Here is a 16,352-nt window from a genome sequence, read left to right as displayed (position 1 = left end):
CCGGCTGGCGCCGGGAGATGCAGTTCCCCCGCGAAGCCCCGGGTCAGAACAGAAACTTCAGGATGGGGTCAAACAAACCCTGCTCGGGGCTTCGCCGGGGGGAACTGCATCCCCGCCCCGGGGGTGGGGGCTGAGTGCATTTCCGCCAGGACCTGGAGGCAAGGCCGCCCATCGCGTCCCTGCGGTCCCGATCTCTCGCAGCCCGCGCCCCGCACGCTCACTGTTGGGGCGCAGCTGCCAGGCTGGTCTATTTGTTTGTACTTTAAAGCAATCCGTGAGCGCGCGCTCGGCCGCACCTATAGGGGTATGTGTAGGGAGGGGGTGGGGGGGGCGGCCAGAATTTCCTTCCAGGGAGCGCAAGAGGGGCATTCTCAAAGGAAAACCCCAGACCAAGTGAGTAGTGACCAACCCTCCTCAGATTACTCTCCACTGGCTCCTCCCTTGCTCCCCCCGCCTCCAGATTTGCATTAAAAAGGCCAAGAAAACTCTGGCTGGGCCCCAGCAGTTGCACACACTGCTTCCCCGGGTCGGAGCCCCCCGGAGCTGAGCCCGGGCTTGCAGCACGAAGCCGAGCGGAGAGGTCCTCGCCCGCGCAGTCCTGCCCACGCCCGGCCTCTCTGCGCTCCAGCCGCCCGCCGCCCACTTTCCAGGCCCCGGAGCCGCGCCGAGCGAGCGAGCAGCGGGCCCGGGACCAGCTCCGGCCGCGGCCGCCTCGCGCCTCCCCCGCTCCGCTCCTCCCGCCCCCGGGGTCGCGCGCCCACGATGCCGCAGGGCCCCGGCTCGCTGCTGCTGCTGGTCCTCGCCTCGCACTGTTGCTTGGGCTCGGCGCGCGGGCTGTTCTTCGGCCAGCCCGACTTCTCCTACAAGCGCAGCAATTGCAAGCCCATCCCGGCCAACCTGCAGCTGTGCCACGGCATAGAGTACCAGAACATGCGGCTGCCCAACCTGCTGGGCCACGAGACCATGAAGGAGGTGCTGGAGCAGGCGGGCGCCTGGATCCCCCTGGTCATGAAGCAGTGTCACCCGGACACCAAGAAGTTCCTGTGCTCGCTCTTTGCCCCGGTGTGCCTCGATGACCTGGACGAAATCATCCAGCCCTGCCACTCGCTCTGTGTACAGGTGAAGGACCGCTGTGCTCCAGTCATGTCCGCCTTCGGCTTCCCCTGGCCCGACATGCTCGAGTGCGATCGTTTCCCCCAGGACAACGACCTCTGCATCCCCCTCGCTAGCAGCGACCATCTCCTGCCGGCCACCGAAGAAGGTAAGCCTTCCCCTTTATTCCCTCCCTCTGAGCTTTTCTAAGACTTTCCGGAGGAAATTCCGAGGTCCCGCCCCACATCCCGATGCGTCCCCTCCTGCGGTGCCAGACCTGGCGGGGTGGACGCGCTCCTTGCCATAGTGTGTCATTGTGATAAATTTTAGATACACACACACACACACACACACGTACACACGCCTCTCATTCCACACACACACACACACACACACACACACGCGTACACACGCCTCTCATTCCCCTCCCGAGTTATTCCAGTTATACCTTTCTTAGGGACAGTTAACAAAGAAAAGAAAATGAATAACTGAACGGCATCTTTTCCTTATGATAAAAAATTATTTTTGCAACCAGAGGAGTGGGGGGCCTGGAAGTGGTCCTGTGTGGAGGCGTAGGTGAGCATCTGGCTCTGCGTGTTGAAAATTGAGCATTGGTCACAACTGCTCAGGTGTCTGAGGAAGAGGGCCTGAAGGGAATCTCCAGGAATCATTTTCTATCACAAATCAGCTTTTATCTTAGGAGTGGTTTTAATTAGCCAGGCAAAAAAGGAGTTTCCCAAGTTTTTAGAAAACGGGGAGTTCCTGTGCAAAAACCATCAAAGCAATGAAAACCTCATGGGCTCTTGATATTTTTCCTGAAAGCAAAACATACACAATGAGTCTGCACTGACTTAGGTACCCCCTGGGAGGGAAAGGGGCTTCCTAATCCCTTTTAGGGCTCCAGCAGCATCTCCCTTTCAATCTCTAATTGTCTTCCTAGAGCCATCATTAGTCAAAGAAAATGCAAAGTTGCTTAGCAATCTTTCCTGGCAGGCACCATGAGTGTGCAATCATCTTATTGGTTAGATTTCTAATTTATTGCAAATGTTTGGCATATTTCAAACATTTGTCCAACATACACCACAGACCAACCAATACAGGTTAGTAACATTTTATATACATTCCTAGAGCTCCTAATTGGAAATGTTTCATTTTGTTTGAGTGAGGGGAGGTAAGGGCAGTTTTATGTGTGTTGCTTTTGTTTATTTCTTTCCCCATCAGCACCAACATTATACACTACCTTTCTCCCAAAAGCCACTTTCTCTCTTCAAAATAAAAGTTTGGAGGTCTTCAAAATGGGCTCTGCATTTTTCTAATTTGATAAATAACTGTTCTGTCATGAATCACATAAAGTTTTTTTTCTATGAACTTTCAATTTCATATTAATGAAAATCAAATTTCACCTAAGTTTTAAAGACAGGACATTTATAAATGGAGAAATGTTCTTTCTTTTTTTGTTGTTTTTTTTTTTCCTTTTCCCAGGAAATCAAAATGTTTTAGAAAAGCGTCAGTAGGCTCTCTGATCTTTGTGCTCCTGCACATTCCTAGGTGGGGTCAGACCCCAGAGGCAGTTGGCTTCAATGTTGGTACACTTCAGGAAAAGCTACTTTGTAGTTTGGTTGGCTGGTTTTTGTTTTATGAGTTGTTTTTGAGAATTTAAAACAAACAAAGAAGAGCAAGAAGAACCTTCCCCAAGGGACAAAGATAAAAATGAAATAAATGTTGCTTAACTGGAGCACAAACCTGGCAGAAAGCTCCAGGTGATACAGAACCGGTTAGAGCAGGCTGTTGTGCTTCCCAAGGTGTTTCCATGGTGGGAACGAGCCCCTAGGTGACCCTTACACCACTAGCCACCTTCGCCTGTGCAGCCTTAAAAATATCTTGAAATGCCTCTCCTGGGACACAGAGCTCTACGGAGCCCAGCAGAGACGGGTTGCACTGGTGTCCCACAGCCGAGAAAGTCAATCTTTTGGCCATCGTTTGTGATTGGGTTTCCAAAATCTCTCAAGAGTCTTCTGGAGCTTTCTCCTCAGAGAGGCTTTGGGAACAACTTTTTCAGAGACTGAGTTTGTCCCAGAGGTGGGGAGAAAGAACTAAAAAGCCCGCACACTCTGCCCCAAGCGCCCTTTTTCTTTGGGATTCACCATGTATTAAGCAGAGCACATGGGCATTTTTGTCCATCAAAAAATAGGAGGCATGGAGACTTCCTTAGGAACGAACGACTGGTCCTTCTTTTTTAAAGGAGACAGAAGCTGGGGTCCCGCTACTCTTGCCTGGGTAAGCCCCTTTGAGTTGTTTACAAACGCCACCTGCTGTTCCCTTTTAAGCAAACTTACTCAATTTTCACCTTTCTAGCTCCAAAGGTCTGTGAAGCCTGCAAAAATAAAAACGAGGATGACAATGACATAATGGAAACTCTTTGTAAAAATGATTTTGGTAAGTAATACACCACCACCAACAAAACATTCAAAAGTTTTATTTACCAGTAAAACGTAAGGTGCAAATCGTGAAGATGTAAAATACCAATCCCATCCGTGCACCTCTCCTAACGTCGTCTAACCTGCTCCATCCTACTTTCCTCCCTGTGTAACAATCTTATAATGAGTTGTGTCTTTTCAGATGAGTCTTATTGTTCTGCTAAGCAATAATCAATTAATGAGAATTATTCAGATTATTAATTTTCAATGGCATATTTTCATTTCACTTGGGCTTTTTCTTGCCAGCAAGCCTTATCCTGAGTCATGGGGTCTTTCCGACACTTGACATGTGCACCGAGGATGGAAACGTAAATATTAGCCCCAGCCACACACATTGAAGGCATTAAGTTGGCCACAAATAAAAATTTAGTCCAGCGCCAAACTAAAATATTCTTATTTTATTCATAACCATCAGTGACTATATCCAGGATACTGGTTAATAAGTGGAGGAGGAATTCCTTACATTTAAAAAGAAGAAATAAAGCTCAGGAATTTACTAGGCAAGATACATGAACGATCCCTGAGGACATGATGCTTGGGGACAATAAATAGTGTGTGATATGTTACTCAAGTTCCATAGAGTGTAAATCACTACCCTTAAGAGAATATTAAAAGAGGGAAGACGGTTGGAGACCATCCACGCAGGACTCAATTAGCACCTTATCTGCTGTCCTCGGGCCTCCAGGGTGAGGGAGGAGCCCAGCTAGACACGGGGTCAATGCCAAATTCAAAGTTGGGACTGGCCAAGAACTTCACTCAGACTCCTGAGGCATTCTAGCCTTCATCCCATTCCTAAAGCAGGCACCTTTTGATGTGTTTAAGTAGTTGGTACCCCTTAGAAGCATTCATTGAGGCAGAAGGCTAAACTTACTGGTAAACAGATGTGATCCCTGCTCTATCAAACAATAGTGGCCTCTAACAGGTCTGTATCACTAATTCTACATCCTCAACAAAGTACCTGAGACTAAGAGAAATCACTCCAGCTCCCACTGTTGAGGAGTGCCCTCCCAGAAATCTCGGGTTTGGTCGGGTCCCTGAAACTCTGAGATACTTCTAACCCTGCTCCTTATAACCCCAAGTCTCTCCCAGCAGGTGTCCTGGGTTTACACTTAGCTGAGAACCAGAGACACGGCTGTAGGAGAAGAGTCCCATGCCAAGGAAGGGACAAAGAGAGGAGGCAACTCTGTCCCAACCTGTCCTTCCCCTCTGCAAGAACCACAAGTGGGATGATAGTGTTTCTTATGTCTATATTCAAATATATACAACTCTCAAGGCCTGGCATGTGGGCGGCAGCAATCCCAAATCTCCAGGGTCTTAATCAACACAGTTCCTAGCTTTACCCTACCAGATATGATTAAGGGCCAGAGTGGAAAATATAATTTTAACAAAATATATATTAAGGCTTATACCTTCTTCTGACAGCTTATGTCCTTTGCACTAGATTTAATCCAGATCTCCCTCCTGACTTCCATGAAAATGTTGGTTATGTTATGAAGCTCCAAAACAGTCAATTTAGGAGACATGCACACACACACACACACACACACACACACACACACGCACACACGACCTTCCTAAGGATGCTCTGTCAAGACTGGGCCAAAAAAATCAGGGCGGGGAGGGTTAGTGCTAGTGTTCTCTCTCCTTAGAGGAAAAAGCCCTTCAAGACAACAAAGAAGCCATTTCATTTAAAGTACCACACATGTAGATACATCACAAGCTTTGTTTTCTTTTTCCCCACATTCATTTTTGTCCCAAAAGGGCTAATGAACCTACCCTATAGGAAGTACATTATATACCCTGGTTTATAAGCAGTATTCTCTGTCACCTCTGTACTCTGGGGAAGTAATGGAATGGTAGAAGGAACAAGGATAAAAATCTGATGTATTTAACATCACACTCTTTCCCCATTGCACACCTGAAGTACAGGGGAAATGTAGAAACACGGTCTCCAACTCTATTTCAGAGCTGAAAGTACTGGTGAAGAAAGAAAGGCCCAACCATCTGCTTTTGCATACAACTTATTGTTGAATCGGATGGTGATTATCACATCCTGTATCCCCATTCTCATCTTCCAGGGCAGGAAATGTTATTCTGGGACTTTAATTCCCTATATTTGGTCCCAGCTGAGAATCCAGAGAGGAAGGGCCTAATGTTTCCCCAGGGTAATCATTTGCAATGTTGGCTATTTTAAAGCTAGAGAAACATGAGTGATAAATGTTCCCTCTGGGTCAAAGTGATGATTTTTTTAATGTTTGGAGCTCAAGAATATTTAATTTGACCAGGCGAAATTCACACATGCTCTCTCTGTAATCACTGCTCTCACCATATGACATCCCCACTCCCATACCTTATACAGAGGCCACAAGAACATGTGACTTATTCCATGATATACGTCTCATAAACCCTGAGAACTCAGTGGGATGGTTCAGAGGTGTATCAGACAAAAACATGGTTGGCTAAGTCACAGTATCCTTGATTTACCTGGCTGAGCTTTGGTCATTTTCCAGTTGCCAAAAAAACCATCTTAGTCAAATTCTCTTTCTGAGATAGAAAGAAAGAAAGCGCCAAAGCAGTGATACTCACATACACACAATACTCTTCCTCTATTACTAATTTCAACGATGACTTGAACGCCGTCAAAGTCAGGACGTTAGACTTGTACATATCGATACAGAACAGCTGTCAGTGGCACCAAGGGTCTTAGGGCACATTCAGTTGGGTGAGTTAATGCTCCCACCAGGGCAAGAAACTGGAAGTTGCCTTATGAGACCACACTAGTGTTATAAGGAGGTTTAGGAACCAGCGTTCTGAAAACTCGGCTCAGCCGGGACACTACCTAACTGGGTGACCTTGTGTAAGTCACTCCATTTCTCTGGAATTCAGATTCTTCATGTGCCAATAAGAGATTTTTAACTGGATGATTTATTCCAACCTTAAAATTCTGTCCTTTCTCTGCCTTCATGGATTCTTGAAATGTAATTCCACCATGTATGTTTGCAGGGTTTTCTGTCCCAAAGCATACTGTTTATGACTATAAAATGTGTCTTTTATGTAAACCACTTACTTTTGGTCTTAGCATTCTAATGAGTCCAATATCCATTTTGGAAACAGTACATACATGATCTGTAAACGCCCTGGCCTTGGACAGGCAAATGATAGCATATGAGGATGAGGTCTTCAGAAAAACACTTTTACAGCTAAACATGTGCTCTTAAAAAGAGTCTTGGATATTTTTCTCCTAGTTACTTTACCAAATCAAATGCAGCTGTAAGATCATCTCTCCTTCCCTGTAGTCTGTTCTTTAGAAAACAATGATTGTGTGATATAATTTCCTTACAGGTTTGTCCAAAAACCTATCCGACCTAATTAATTGAGTTTAAAGTTTACAGCCACAGAAGATCACGTTTCACCTAAGAGTCAGGCATTTCTTTTCATGCTGACGTTTCCAATAGGGGAAGTCCTTTGTTGAGAGCAGAGCACAAACCACGTGCGTCCTACACACAAACACTAGTTGGGCTAGGGAAGTCCAATGAGTCTCACAGAAGGAGTTTTGATTTGAAACAAAGTACAAGGCAAACCTTTTGAGGCTTTAATAAATATTTTTTTACTGATTTCAGAGAGGAAGGGAGAGAGATAGAGAGATAGAAACATCAATGATGAAAGAGAATCATTAATTGGCTGCCTCCTGCACGTCCCCTGCTGAGGGGGGGGGGGGGGAGGCGGGATCAAGCCTGCAACCTGAGCATGTGCCCTTGGCCAGAATCGAACCTGGGACCCTTTAGTCCGCAGGCTAAGGCCCTATCCACTGAACCAAACTGGCTAGGGCCCTTTGAGGCTTTAGAAATGGAGCACCTGCTGCCCCCAGCTCCCAACCCCCTTCGCACAGCCCTTGACAGTCCCTCAGCTCCAGGAAGCTCTTCCTTCACCCCCACGCCTGGTCACACCAATATGCAGTAGAATGGGGCGAGGGGAGCTCCCAATCTATCCTGTATTCCCTCATTATAACTGGAGTGATTTCATCCCCTCTTGGTAGCACTGAAAATAAAAGTGAAGGAGATAACCTACATCAACAGAGATACGAAAATCATCCTGGAGACCAAGAGCAAGACCATTTACAAGCTGAACGGGGTGTCCGAAAGGGACCTGAAGAAGTCGGTGCTGTGGCTCAAAGACAGCTTGCAGTGCACCTGTGAGGAGATGAATGACATCAATGCGCCCTACCTGGTCATTGGACAGAAACTGGGCGGGGAGCTGGTGATCACCTCGGTGAAGCGGTGGCAGAAGGGGCAGAGAGAGTTCAAGCGCATCTCCCGCAGCATCCGCAAGCTGCAGTGCTAGTTTGGGCATCACGGTTGCTTCCGACAGGCCAGCCCCAGGGCTCGGCTGACCACATCCACCAGGAGGCCTCAGCTCTCCTGTCCCAGGCACAGTCCCTGCAGCTCCGGCCCCAGCCTAGAGCAGCATCCCTGCCTTTTGCACATTTGCACCCCCAGCATTTCCTGAGTTGTAAGGCCCTTAGAGGCCTCAGGAATGGATACCTATTTTCACATAAAGGAAAACCCACCCGAGTATTGTAGAAATATTCAAAGTAATAAAACCATGCATATTTTTATGAAGTTTTAAAATAGCTTACTTTAAAGCTAGTTTTGAGTAGATACAACTGTGACTTGGGTCTGATTCTCATTTTTTTCCTGTTTGGTTTGGGTCACATGATTTTCACGTTCTGCTAAGGTTGCCATAACATACAAATAGCTTTGTTTTGGTATGTGGCCCCATACCAAAATGTTGTGGGTCAGAAACCAGGTTGGGATAAAGCTGGCTGTTATCTCAACATCTCTCAGCTCCGGCCTGAGGCCTGAGACTCAGCGCCTAACCATTCACTTAACTGCAGCACACATTGCATTTCCAGGTAGAGTACTTCCATTTATAAAAAGCACATTAACCATCACAGCACGATTTCTTCGAATAAAGGGCACAACAGACACATTTTGTAATTGGCCTGAGTACTTTAAGCTTTGTTTAAAACGTTTTTTTCTTATTGTTGCAAATGAAACCATTGTAGCTTACCTGTAATATACATAGTAGTTGACCTGAAAAAGTTGTAAAAATATTGCTTTAACCAACATTGTAAATATTTCAGATAAACATTATATTCTTGTATATAAACTTTACACCCTGTTCTACCTACTTGTCGTGGTCTTTTTAGTAGGAGTTGTATAAGAGTGGTCACCTCCTTTCTCCTGAGATCCAGCCTTCCCACAGTTTGAAGTATCTGTCTCTTAAGTGACACAGGAAGTGTCTCCCCGTGGCGGCACTGGGCTCCCGCCGGTGCCTCACATCTCATTTGTACAGATGTTTACACTGGAGCCTGCAGGGAGGCGGAGATTGACAGCCTCTGCAGAGAACGCTCCTGCTCTTGCCCCTTCTCAGCAGTTCGGCTGCAGCCATGTGACAACACTGCTCGAAACCCTAAGGTTCATGGCCTCCACTGTTGTCCTTTTCATTCCCAGAGATTTTCATAACGAAAAAGAGTAACCATTGCAAAAATTGTTAGTTCCTTCCCCACTTTAACCCTCAGATAAAGAGCCATGATTTGAAGTGCCCATTGGGAGATGGGGGGGGGGGTGAAAAACCAACATTAAAAGGGCAGCCTGGCCAGTGTTGCTCAGTAGTTGAGTATTGACCTATGAACCTGGAAATCACATGTCTGGGTTGTGGGCTTGATCCCTAGTAGGAGGCGTGCAGGAAACAGTCAATGATTCTCATCATTGATGTTTCTATCTCCCTTTCCCTTCCTCTTTGAAGTCAATAAAAATATGTTTTAAAAGGACAGACATCCATAAAATGTCCATCCAAATAGTTCATTATTTGGGAGCCTCCAGAGAAATTATATTAAATACGTGAGGAGACAGGCTCAGAAGGGTTGGAGAGCATGGCTCAGAGGGGCCGAGCTGAAACTCAGGCCTTTCAAAGGACAAATTCTATCTTCTGTTCTACCTGGAAGTGGATTTTAGAAACGTGGTGGCACTCATTTATTCAACAAGTATTTACTGGGCATCTGCTATGTGCCTGGCCCTGTTCTAAGTGCCAGGGATACTTACTTTAGTCCTTGTTCTTATAGAGTTTACATGAGGGAGAGAAAGAAAGTAAGTAATCACGATAACAACTATATACCTACTAGAGGCCTGGTGCACAAAATTCGTGCACGGGGGGAGGGGGGGTCCCTCGGCCCAACTTGCAACCTCTCCAATCTGGGAGCCCTCGGGGGATGTCCTTGTGGGATCGGGCCTAAACTGGCAGTTGGACATCCCTCTTGCAATCCGGGACCTCTGGCTCCTAACTGCTTGCTGGCCCTAACCACACTGCCAGCCTTATCCCCCTAACTGCCCTCCCCTGCCGACCTGGTCACCCCTTACTGCCCTCCCCTGCCGGCCTAGTCACCCCTTACTGCCCTCCCCTGCCGGCCTGGTCACCCCTTTTAACTTTTTTTTAAATCTTATTCCCTTCACACACAGTTGTATTTGACTTCCTTATTGGCTTCTCCCTGTCACACAATTTTTCCCTCTCCTTTATGTAACACTTTTTCCTACTGACTCATCATTTATAAACTTTTCTTTCCTCCTTATTTCCTACTTCTGTTCCATCATCCTTCTTCCCATCTTTCTCCTACCCTCCCTCTCTCCCCACATTCCTTCTTTCCTTTATCTTTTTCCCTGCCCTCCCTCCCCTTTTCCTTCCTTCCCACCTTAATTTTTTTCTTCACTTCCTCCCTCGGACCTGATTTGCTCCCTCCTCCATTTCTTCCTTCTTCCCATTCTTTTAAGCTCTACCGGCTCCCCTTTAAAACTTTTCTTCCCTCCCTCTTTCTCATCCTACCTTCCCCATGCATTCTTCTCTACTTACTTCCACTGTTTTAATATCTATCTATCTAACCTGCCTAATTATTCACTATCACTTATCTTTTTTCTTTTCGGGCTCCTACTTTTAAAATCTGTCCCCAGTACACAATTATACTTGGTTTTCATTCTAGCTCCTACAGTTCACTCACACATCCTCTTTCCTTCTTTAACTCTGCTCTCTACTGACTCCTTTATGAAGTTCTTCCCTCCCTCCTTCCCTTCTTAAAGCTTCTGTTGTGTGTGTGTGTGTGGGGGGGGGGCGTTAACCCCCAGCCCAGGGCTCAGCCCCAGCCAGGTGTACGCTGCCCCTCCTTCCCCGGCCTCCCCACCACTGTCCTGCTCCCATTCCCTGCCCAGGATGCCCGGCCCAGCGAGGGTGGCCCAGGCCCAGGCAGTCTGGGTGCTGCTGCCGCGAAGCAGAAGGCCTCGGACTGTGCTCCACTCTGTCCCGGACCCATGGGCGCCTCCCCGCCAATGGCTGCCACCGCCCTCCTCCCACATCTAGGCAGGGCTCTCCACTCCACACCGCCTGCACCCCCCCCCCCTCGCCGGGTACACCTGCTCCGGCCCCCTGTGGTCTCCACCCCTTTCTGCGTACAGTTTCCTTCCCTTTTCCATTCCTGCGTCTTTTTCTTGTTCCCTTTCTGTATTTCTGTTTCTCCTCTCGGCCTGTCTGAATGCAGGCCTGCCTTCCTCTCCCTGTCCTTTCTTATCCCCTCCTATGGTATCCTATCTTACCCCCGACCTTGCAGCTGCCTGAGCAGAGGGCAGGGATGCAACCTGCTGATCCAGTTGTGACGTGATGCTGTAATGGACAAATTTGCATATTCCTCTATTATTAGATTAGATAATTGCTAATTATATGAAGTACTAGTGGCCCAGTGCACAAAATTCATGCATGGGGGGGTTTCCTCAGCCCAGCCTGCACCCTCTCCAATCGGGGACCCCTTGGGGGATGTACGACCGCCGGTTTACCGGCGGTTGGACATCCCTCTCACAATCTGGGACAGCGGGCTCCTAACCACTCACCTGCCTGCCTGCCTGATTGCCCCTAACTGCCTCTGCCTGCCTGCCTGATTGCCCCTAACCCCTCTGCCTGCCTGCCTGATCACCCCCATCTGCCCTCCCCTGCCAGCCTGATCGCCCCTAACAGCCTCTGCCTTGGCCCCTACCACCATGGCTTTGTCCGGAAGGAAGTCGAACGTCCGGAAGATGGCCAGTCAACCCAGTCTAATTAGCATATTACTCTTTTAGTAGTATAGATAGATTATATAGGATAGGATTGCTTAAATGTGGGGGAGCCTTTTTCATCAGGAGGAGATGCTCTTGGCAGACAAAAATACATAATCCCTATATCTGGACTGATAGCCAGCCATATGCACTATACTGCGAAACCAGTCATTAAAAAATTGAACTGCTTTCTTACACCTTACACCGAACAGCTGTTGCCCTTAAAACCCCTCCTCAGCCCCCGTCTTAGGTTCTGCCTTTGCAGTTCACCCATATTAGGTTCTGATTGGTCAGTTTCTATGCCAGTCAGTATCTCCAGGCCTATCAATGGGCCTGATCAGAGAGGTGAGGCTGATCAGCAGCCCCAGTGGAGGCCTGAGGGAAAGAGAGGTGAGGCTGCTGGCCAGGCCTGGCATGAAAGAGAGAGACAAGTACTGATCAACAGCTGCCATGGAGGCTACAGATCAGACCCTGCTTCTCTCTCCAGGCCTCTCTTCCAGCCTGATCCTCAGCCCCCTCGCAGTCAGTGCTGGGTCCGGGCTTCCGCAGCCACAGCATTCAGTGCTGGGTTGCCATGGCAACCCAGTACTGACTTCTGGTCGGTCGAGCCTTCACTTGTTTTGGATGTTACGGACCCTGGGTTTTTATATATTAGGATAAGTATAGTCAATGAGAGCAAGAATATCCCAGAAAATCTGCAATTTTTAGTGGTGTTCATGTGAAGCCTTTATCTTATGGCATTTTATCAATTTACTTTAAAAGTTTCTTGAACATATACATCTGTGACCTCTCTACAGCTCTTCAAGTTCTTCTGGCACCAAAAATCAATACCATAGCCCATAGCTTGGGCTGCACCATTTTATTACCCCCTTTCATTTTTCTCTGGCTTGCCACTTGACTCTCTTTCTCATATGAATCCACAAACTCAAGACACAACCCTCCCTCTTCCTACAAGGCACATATGGACCAGACTAGAGAGGGGACACTCATGGATCAAGGCCAGCTCATTTTAAACATTTAGAACAGTAAACTAGGGACACTGAAAAGTCAAAAGAGAAAGAGAAGATAAATTACAAAAGAAAGGAAGCAATAAACCGAGGATTTAGAGATTAGGAGGTGGAAATATGTACAATGCATCAAAATCTACTGGAAAGAGATGATTTGGAAGAAATTGACCTATCTGAATGCTCCTTTTCCAAACAAGCCAAAGTGACATGCCCATATAATGGGATGCAAAACTTTCAGCCTTGGGGAGCAGGCATAGCCTCCTTCAATCAGGTGTTCAGGAGTTAGCAGTTGAGACATCCCTCCAATATCTGCCTCCTGCCATAGGTGCCTCCCTTTGGACTTTCCAGTCCCATCTTTGACAAGGCTAGGAGACAACGAGGCAAGCTTGGGGAAAGCAGCTAGGTTTTTGTTTAATTTTTCACATTGTTTTATCACTTTGTTTTGCATGAACATTCAAATATATAAGGCTCATTTATTCTTGAATTAATCATTTTATCCTTATTTATATTTGCAACTATCAGATTTCTCCTGCAGGCAGATGAAAACCTGAATGTCATTCATTACTGGAGAAAAGAAGCAAGTAATCAGAAGACATTGGGTTTCTGAGTTTCCTAACATGATTCTTGACCTGTTAATAAATTGCTAAAATGCCCCAAATAGGGGATCAGCCTAAACAGAAAAGTTAAAAGATATGAAAACTACATATCTACTATGCATGTAATTCCTCTTCCTTTTCCTAAATAACTAGAGAAATTAGTTTTTGTATAAGAACAAATCTGTAAGAATTTTTGGGCAGCGTTTCCTAAGTGTACAAAGAGCAAAGGCTCTGTGTACATGCACAAGTCAGTATACTGAAATCCACAGGGTTAAAAAGGATCCATTTTATCTAATAACACCCTCCACTCATCACTCTCTCTCCTAACATCAAATGCTAGCTAGCCTGGATTTTTTAGCTTTTAACTCTTGTTTACTATCATGTTTTCAATATTCTTGATGAAGGGAGGGGGTCATCTTGAAAAGCAAGTCCAGCCGTATGTACCCCTTGTGCAGTCACTGCATCTGGATTGTGGAATAATGAGCTTTTTGCCTTTGAAACACACTGTGCAAGATTTACTGCGCACCAACTATCATCATTGATGTATTTATTCAGTAATCTGTATGGCGTGCTTACCCTTAGTGAGGAGGTCCCAACACATGACTACGCACAAGAAGCTCACAGTATAAGGCAGGAGTGGGGAACCTTTTTTCTGCCAAGGGCCATTTGGATATTTATAACATCATTTGCAGGCCATACAAAATGATCAACTTAAAAATTAGCCTGCTCTATTTGGTCAAACATTTAATTAACTCAACCCTAATGCCTTCACAGGGCCAGACAAATTATTTCATGGACCTTATACATAAGGCCTATGGCCTGAGGGTAGGACATTCCCCACCCATGGAGTGTGACACCGAGGCATGTAGCAAACAATAGTGAATGAGATCCACATCTCTCCAGACCCTCCTGGACACAGTCTTCCTGGGCTCCATTTGTTCTTCTGAGTATAAGTAAGTTCACATTAAAATAATACTAAAAATCGAAATCTCCAGGCCCAGAAATTTTACTGGAAAATTTTACCAAACATTTAAAGAAGAATTAATGCCAGTTTTACATAATCTCTTCCAGAAAATAGAAGAAGAAAGGATGCTTCCCAACTCATTATATAAGGCTAGTATTGCCTTAATACCAAAATCAGGCAAAGATAGCACACACAAAAAGAGAAAAATATAGACCAACATCTCTTATGAACTTAGGCACAAAAATGCTTAAAAAAACATTAGCATACCAAATCCGGCAATGTATAAAAAGTATATATACTATAACCACATTGGATTTATTCAAGGTATGCAAAACTTTTCATGTTAAATAATTAATCAATGTAATCTACCATTTCAACTGGTTAAAGAGGAAAAATCATATGATCAAGTTAATTGATGCAAAAGAAAAAGCATTTGCCAAATTTCAATACCCATTCATAATAAAAATCCTCAGTAAACTAGGAAACTATTCTCAAAGATTATATACTAAAAACCCTACATCTAACTTCATACTTAATGGTAAATGACTGAATGCTTCAAGAACAAGGCAATGATGTCCATTCTCTCTTATTCAACATCATATTAGAAGTTCTAGACAGTACAATAAGGCAACAAAAAGAAATGGCACACATTGGATAGGAAAAAAAATAAAACATTGTCCATTTATAGACAGCATGATTATCTACATAGAAAATCTCTAGGAATCTACAAAAAAAAATTCCAAGAACTAATAAGTGACTTAATAATAATACAAGATTGACACACAAAACTAATTGTATTTACATAAACTAACATCAAAGTAGAAATCAAAATTTGAGAACACAATACCATTTACAATTGCTCCAAAAAAAATAAAATGCTTTGATATAAATATAACAAAGCATGTATGCTGAAAATTACAAAATGCTGATAAAAGACATCAGAGCAGACAATTATCTATCATAACTGGAGAAATAGATATACCATGTTCATAGATTAGAAGACTCAACATGGTAAAGATGTTAATTTTTCTCAAATTAATCTATAGGTTTAATACAATTCCTATCAGAATCTCAGCAAGCTTTTTTGTAAACATGGATAGCCAGCCCTATTTTAAAATGTTAAGGCTTATTATTTAACTACTAGAGGCCCGGTGCATGAAATTCATGCACGGGGGGGGGGGGTTGGTCCCTCAGCCCAGCCTGCACCCTCTCCAATCTGGGACCCCTTGAGGGATGTCCGACTGCCGGTAGGATCGGGCCTAAACGGGCAGTCGGACATCCCTCTCACAATCCAGGACTGCTGGCTCCCAACTGCTCGCCAGCCTGCCTTTCTGATTGCCCCCAACCACTTCTTCCTGCCAGCCTGATCACCCCCTAACCACTCCCCTGCCAGCCTGATTGATGCCTAACTGCTCCCCTGCCAGCCTGATTGCCCCTAACTGCCCTCCCCTGCAGGCCTGGTCACCCCTAACTGCCCTCCCTTGCAGGCCTGGTCCCTCCCAACTGCCCTCCCCTGCTGGCCATCTTGTGGTGGCCATCTTGTGTCCACATGGGGGTAGCCATCTTTGACCACATGGGGGTAGCTATCTTGTGTGTTGGAGTGATGGTCAATTTGCATATTACTCTTTTATTAGATAAGATAGTAATCAAGACAGTGTGGTATGGGTGGAGGGACATAACATAGATCAGTGGAACAGAACAGAGAACCTAAAAATGAATCCAGACAAATATGCCCAAATAATTTTTGACAAAGATGTAATAGCAATTCAATGGAGTAGGGACAGCCTTCTCAATAGATGGTACTAGAGTGTTTGGATGTCCCATATGGAGGAAGAAGTCTAAATCTCACAATACATACAAAAATTAACTCAAAGTAGACTATGAATTTAAATGTAAAGTTATACAAGTTTTAGGAAAAAAAAAAACAGAAGATAAATTTTTTTCAAAACCTAATACTTGGCAAAGAGTTCTTAGATTTGACTGCAAAAGCACAGTCCATAAAAGGAAAAAATGATCAAATGAACCTCTTAAAAATGTAAATTTTTTGCAATCAAATGATCACATTGTCCATTTTAAGTACCTTA

General features: G+C 45.4%; 1 protein-coding gene across 1 annotated transcript; it reads left to right on the top strand.

The window, feature by feature from the left end:
* The first annotated feature begins 300 nt into the window (after window positions 1-300).
* On the top strand, window positions 301-8,752 carry SFRP2 (secreted frizzled related protein 2). The gene is made up of 3 exons (XM_080675386.1): window positions 301-1,261; window positions 3,448-3,528; window positions 7,606-8,752. The coding sequence occupies exons 1-3, from the start codon at window positions 763-765 to the stop codon at window positions 7,908-7,910; spliced, it is 885 nt and encodes a 294-aa protein (XP_080531512.1). The 5' UTR covers window positions 301-762; the 3' UTR covers window positions 7,911-8,752.
* The last annotated feature ends 7,600 nt before the right edge of the window (window positions 8,753-16,352 follow it).

Source organism: Plecotus auritus, assembly GCF_963455305.1.
Source record: "Plecotus auritus genome assembly, chromosome: 6".
Classification (NCBI taxonomy): Eukaryota; Metazoa; Chordata; class Mammalia; order Chiroptera; family Vespertilionidae; genus Plecotus; species Plecotus auritus.
This window is presented reverse-complemented; position numbering and strand designations above follow the sequence as displayed.

Bases quoted from the DNA above. Each gene is read 5' to 3' on its own strand.
- SFRP2 (XM_080675386.1), top strand. From the start codon at position 763: ATGCCGCAGGGCCCCGGCTCGCTGCTGCTGCTGGTCCTCGCCTCGCAC. The intron at 1,262-3,447 runs GTAAGCCTTCCC...TCACCTTTCTAG, and splicing joins CCTGCCGGCCACCGAAGAAG to CTCCAAAGGTCTGTGAAGCC. The intron at 3,529-7,605 runs GTAAGTAATACA...CCCTCTTGGTAG, and splicing joins TCTTTGTAAAAATGATTTTG to CACTGAAAATAAAAGTGAAG.